This window comes from Conger conger, chromosome 10 (assembly GCF_963514075.1).
Source record: "Conger conger chromosome 10, fConCon1.1, whole genome shotgun sequence".
NCBI lineage: Eukaryota > Metazoa > Chordata > Actinopteri > Anguilliformes > Congridae > Conger > Conger conger.
In genome coordinates, this window is record NC_083769.1 from 47,694,663 (window position 1) to 47,699,662 (window position 5,000).

The 5,000-nt window shown below is 52.6% G+C and overlaps 1 protein-coding gene across 9 annotated transcripts in view; it reads left to right on the top strand.

Annotated features, from left to right (window-relative positions):
• arhgef10lb (Rho guanine nucleotide exchange factor (GEF) 10-like b) overlaps positions 1-5,000 on the top strand; it is a 131,079-nt gene that overhangs the window by 60,162 nt on the left and 65,917 nt on the right. For 3 of the 9 annotated variants that reach the window (XM_061257623.1, XM_061257621.1, XM_061257624.1), the window contains 7 exons: positions 868-891; positions 1,143-1,166; positions 1,341-1,406; positions 1,703-1,726; positions 1,863-1,928; positions 2,103-2,218; positions 3,851-3,978. In XM_061257623.1, the coding sequence (XP_061113607.1) occupies positions 868-891; positions 1,143-1,166; positions 1,341-1,406; positions 1,703-1,726; positions 1,863-1,928; positions 2,103-2,218; positions 3,851-3,978 (448 nt within the window). Of the gene's footprint in view, positions 1-867; positions 892-1,142; positions 1,167-1,340; positions 1,407-1,684; positions 1,727-1,794; positions 1,807-1,862; positions 1,929-2,102; positions 2,219-3,850; positions 3,979-5,000 lie in introns of all 9 variants that reach the window. The other 6 variants (XM_061257627.1, XM_061257628.1, XM_061257629.1 and 3 more) reach the window with 4 other exon arrangements.

Below are 5,000 nucleotides of genomic sequence, written 5' to 3' on the forward strand. Positions count from 1 at the left end.
CTCAGCTGCGTCTTTTTTGTGATTCCCCCCCACCTCGTTTAATTGGCGAGGGCCGGGGCGTGCGCGCCTTCGGTTGAGCCGCGGGCCCACGGGCGCGTCGCGTGACGGTCGCCGTTCCCGAATCCGCCCCCCCCCCCCCAGAGCTGTGCGTCACAGCGACAGAATTTAATTACGCGATTAATGTCCTGACGCCCAGGAGCAGGGGGGGGCAGTAAAATCGGAGAAAGACAACGGCGGTATGGATTGCCGATGCGGGGAGCGCTGCGGTCGGAGACGCGGGCCGGGTCGATGGCGCCTTCGCCGTTTAATGAGGCACCTGCGTCGCTCCGGCCGGCCGGCTCGCCGTCCGTCCGTCCGTCAAACGGCTTCATTCCGATCCCGTCGGGGGTTCAGACGCCGCGGCGCCCGTAAACAACGCCGGTCGATCCATCACGCTTCGATCAGCCCCGTTAATGGGGTGCCACGGAAGTTTTCCGTAATGACTTCGCTTCGGGTTAAAATGCAAGTTGGGATCTTGGGAGCTTTTTTGTTACTTAAGTTAAATGAAGAAGCGCGTAGCCTCGTATGAATATTTCATTCTCTTTATGGTACTTCTGGGATGTAACAGACTATGGTTACAACAAACTGCTCTGAACTGCCTGTCTGTTTTTGTCTGTTTTTGTTTTCTATATAAGTTCTGAGTTGAGCTCACAGCAGTATGTTGAGCAACAGTAAGTAGATGAGGTGTGAGCTCACAGGTGTGTGGTACAGGAAGTAAAAGAGTTTGGCTGATAACAGTGTGGTGGGTTAAAGGAAGGAGGTGAGTTCACAGATGTGGTGCTACAGGGCTGAAACAAGGTGAGCTCACAGATGCATACTCTGTTGCAGGGCTGAAACAAGGTGAGCTCACAGGTGAGTGCTGTGTTGCTGGGCTGAAATGAGGTGTATTCATTGGTGTGGTTTTACTGGGCTGAAACAAGGTGAACTCACAGGTGTGGTGTTACTGGGCTGAAACAAGGTGAACTCACAGGTGTGGTGTTATTGGGCTGAAACAAGGTGAGTTCACAGGTGTGTTACTGGGCTGAAACGTGGTGAGCTCACAGGTGCATACTCTGTTGCAGGGCCGAAACAAGGTGAGCTCACAGGTGCATGCTCTGTTGCAGGGCCGAAACAAGGTGAGCTCACAGGTGAGTGCTGTGTTGCTGGGCCGAAATGAGGTGCATTCCTAGGTGTGGTGTTACTGGGCTGAAACAAGGTGAACTCACAGGTGTGGTGTTACAGGGATTAAATGAGGTGGACTCACAGGTGTGGTGTTACAGGGATTAAACGAGGTGAGCTCACAGGTGCATGCTCTGTTGCAGGGCCGAAACAAGGCAAGCTCACACGTGCGTGCTCTGTTGCAGGGCCAAAACAAGGTGAACTCACAGGTGAGTGCTGTGTTGCTGGGCCGAAATGAGGTGCATTCATAGGTGTGGTGTTACTGGGCTGAAACGATGTGAGCTCACAGGTGTGGTGTTACTGGGCTGAAACAAGGTTAACTCACAGGTGCATGCTCTCTTGCAGGGCTGAAACAAGGTGAGCTCACAGGTGAGTGCTGTGTTACTGGGCCGAAATGAGGTGTATCCATAGGTGTGGTGTTACTGGGCTGAAACAAGGTGAACTCACAGGTGTGGTGTTACAGGGATTAAACAAGGTGAGCTCACAGGTGCATGCTCTGTTGCAGGGCCGAAACAAGGTGAGCTCACAGGTGAGTGCTGTGTTGCTGGGCCGAAATGAGGTGCATTCATAGGTGTGGTGTTACTGGGCTGAAACAAGGTGAACTCACAGGTGTGGTGTTACAGGGATTAAATGAGGTGAGCTCACAGGTGCATGCTCTGTTACAGGGCCGAAACAAGGCAAGCTCACACGTGCGTGCTCTGTTGCAGGGCCGAAACAAGGTGAACCCACAGGTGAGTGCTGTGTTGCTGGGCCGAAATGAGGTGAACTCACAGGTGTGGTGTTACTGGGCTGAAACAAGGTGAACTCACAGGTGTGGTGTTACTGGGCTGAAACGAGGTGAGCTCACAGGTGTGGTGTTACTGGGATTAAACGAGGTGAGCTCACAGGTGCGTACTCTGTTGCAGGGAAGGTGTTCCTGGGTCCTCCTCGTCTCTTCCAGGAGCTGCAGGAGCTGCAGCACGACCTGTCTGTTGTGGAGGAGATCACGTTGCTCATGGGGACACTTCAGGGGGCGTACCAGGTAAACCAGCGAGCACAGCTACCGCCACTAACACAATGTAATGTAACGTAACACCGTGTAACACCATGTAATGCCATGTAACGCCGTGTAACACCGTGTAACGCCGTGTAACACCATGTAACACTGTGTAACACCATGTAACACCGTGTAACACCGTGTAACACCATGTAACACCATGTACCACCGTGTAACACCGTGTAACACCATGTAACACCATGTAACGCCATGGTCACAAGCCGGAATGGAGCTTCACAATGCCCTCCTGCCGAGCTGGTCAACCAGCATGACCAAGCTGGTCATAAACTGATCTAGCTGGGTATGAGCTGGTCAACCTGGATGGCCAAACTGGTTATAAGCTGGTTTAGTCTCATTATGAGCTGGTCAACCTGGATGGCCAAACTGGTTATAAGCTGGTTTAGTCTCATTATGAGCTGGTCAACCAGCATGACCAAACTGGTTATAAGCTGGTTTAGTCTCATTATGAGCTGGTCAACCAGCTAGTGCTGGTAGCTTGTCTGAGCTGGTAGCTGGTCAGCCAGCGACCAGCTATTTCAAAACCTAGCTTGAGTGGCTTGTTCCAGCAGGGTGCCTCTCCAGCGTATCATTGTAGGGAGGGAACTACGCTTGTAGCTGAAAACGTTCCGGGTTAAATTCCCTGCCCGAGTGCTGCCTTTGTTCTCTTCGGCACAGGGAAATTGCCTCAGTGAAATAATCATCCGAAAAAAAAAAAAAGATGGCACATAAAAGTGTGATCTGCGTAAGTCTCTGTGGATAGGAGCTTCTGCTAAACGTCGAGACGTAAAGCCGTAAAAAGATGCATAACTGGTGTTTGTGCAGGAGCCTGCAGACAAAGGGCTGAGGAGGAATGCGTGAGCAAGCAGAAACCCTCCGACGCTCTGTCGATGATTCATGCAGGGAGATACAGTGAGAGAATCGGTAATCATCGCTCCACAGACTGAAGACTCTCAGGGATGAAAGAGACTCAGAATCTATCAGTGCCGGCTTATTGTTGACGGCAGAGAACGTCTTAATACCCCTCCGTTACTGTAGCTGCGTGCGGTGGGAAGAGGAGAGGAAGGTGTCTGGAACTCGATGAAAATGTTTATGTGCAGGACTGGCAGCTGTCAGAAATGTGTGGAACGGGCGTATTCTCTGAATCCTGAGCCTCAGGGTTTCTGGGTATTCGTTTCTCAAGCCTTGATCAGGAGTGTCCCAGTACACATAATAGGAAGGACGTTGTCAATATTGTGACACCTGTCAATGTGTGTGTTTCTGTTTCTGTGTGTTTGTGTGCGTGTGTGCGTGCGTGTGTGTGTGTATGCGTGTGTGTACGTACGTCTGTGTTTGTCTGTGTTTGTCTGTGTTTCTGTGTGTGTGTCTGTGCATGTGTGCATGCGTGTGCGTGTGCGTGTGTGTGTGTGTATTGTCTGTTTGTGCCTGTGTGTGTATTGTCTGCGTGTGTGTGCGCATGTGTGTTTGTGTGTATATTGTCTGCATGTGTGTGTGTCTGTGCGTGTGTGCATGTGTGTGTGTGTGTGTGTGTGTGTGTGTCTGTGCGTGTGTGCATGTGTGTGTGTGTGTATCTGTGTGTGTGTGTGTGTGTGTCTGTATTGTCTGTGTGTGTGTGTACAGAATCTGAACACGACGGTGGGGCAGGACTGGTGCCTGGCTCTGCAGAGGCTGATCCGGATCAAAGAGGAGGAGATCCAGTGCGCCAACCGGTGCCGCCTCCGGCTACTGGTCCCGGGCAAGCCCGACAAGTGAGTTCCTGTGTGGGTGAGAAGGAGTTCCTGTGGGGAGTCTGAGGGCGGGGCCTGCACTGGGCGCCAGGCAGCGCCCGTCAGGGGAGGGGCCGGACCGGGAGAAGTGCCAGGTGATCAGTATCAAGCTCATTGGAAAATTAATTCATCTTTCCCAGCGCAGACAGAGTTAGTTTTTTTTAATCTCTTAAATTATGCAAAATGGAATCTTTTTTTTTTTTTTTTTGTCCTGTGCGCTAAGATTATATGTGAAAGAAATTAGCTCTGAAGGCACTTTAACAAGCGAAGGTGGCAAAATGATTGAGAAATCAGTTAGTGGTGTAATTGGCTCGTTCTGGGCCGGAGACGGTGGCAGAAGATGGCTGACGCGGATGAAGACCTGAATGTGGCTCGGGCCAACATGATGACATCAGAGATGACATCAGAGCAGAGCCACATGATGCCATCACGTTAGCCTAGCCACATGCATGGGGTGGGCACCAAAAGAGCGTGTCTGTGCCTGTTAAAGTCACCCCGGGGATTGAGGGGGGTGCAGTGACGTGGTCGATGTGCGCTTTTTAGCTTGAGCCTGCGGTTCATAGTGATCGGGTCCCTCTCGATTTGAGCGGGACTTCCTGGTGAAATAAGGGATGCGCGGGGATGAAAATGAGTTTGTGACTGGAGGGGCAGAGCATTAATATTGTGGCCCGGGCGTGGAGTTTCCCTGTGAGTGTACGGCGGGGGGGGACAGGGGCTGATGAATGACCCTGTGGTTTCGGGGCGGGGGGAAGGGGGAGGGGGGGTTTTCGGAGCGGGCGCAGGTGGTGGCGCAGGTGTCTGCTCACCTGTCCCGTCGCCGGTGACCCTGCGCTGACCTGCGTCCCCCCCCAATCTGCTCCGGGGCCCAGGCAGCGACCAGGTGTCCCTCGAACAGGTGCAGAAGGGCCCCTCTCACCCCCCCCCACCTCCTCTCCACAGCAGATGAATAATCCTCATCCAACACTTCATCAAACCCGGCCCCTTTTAGCCCTCTCCCTGTTGTG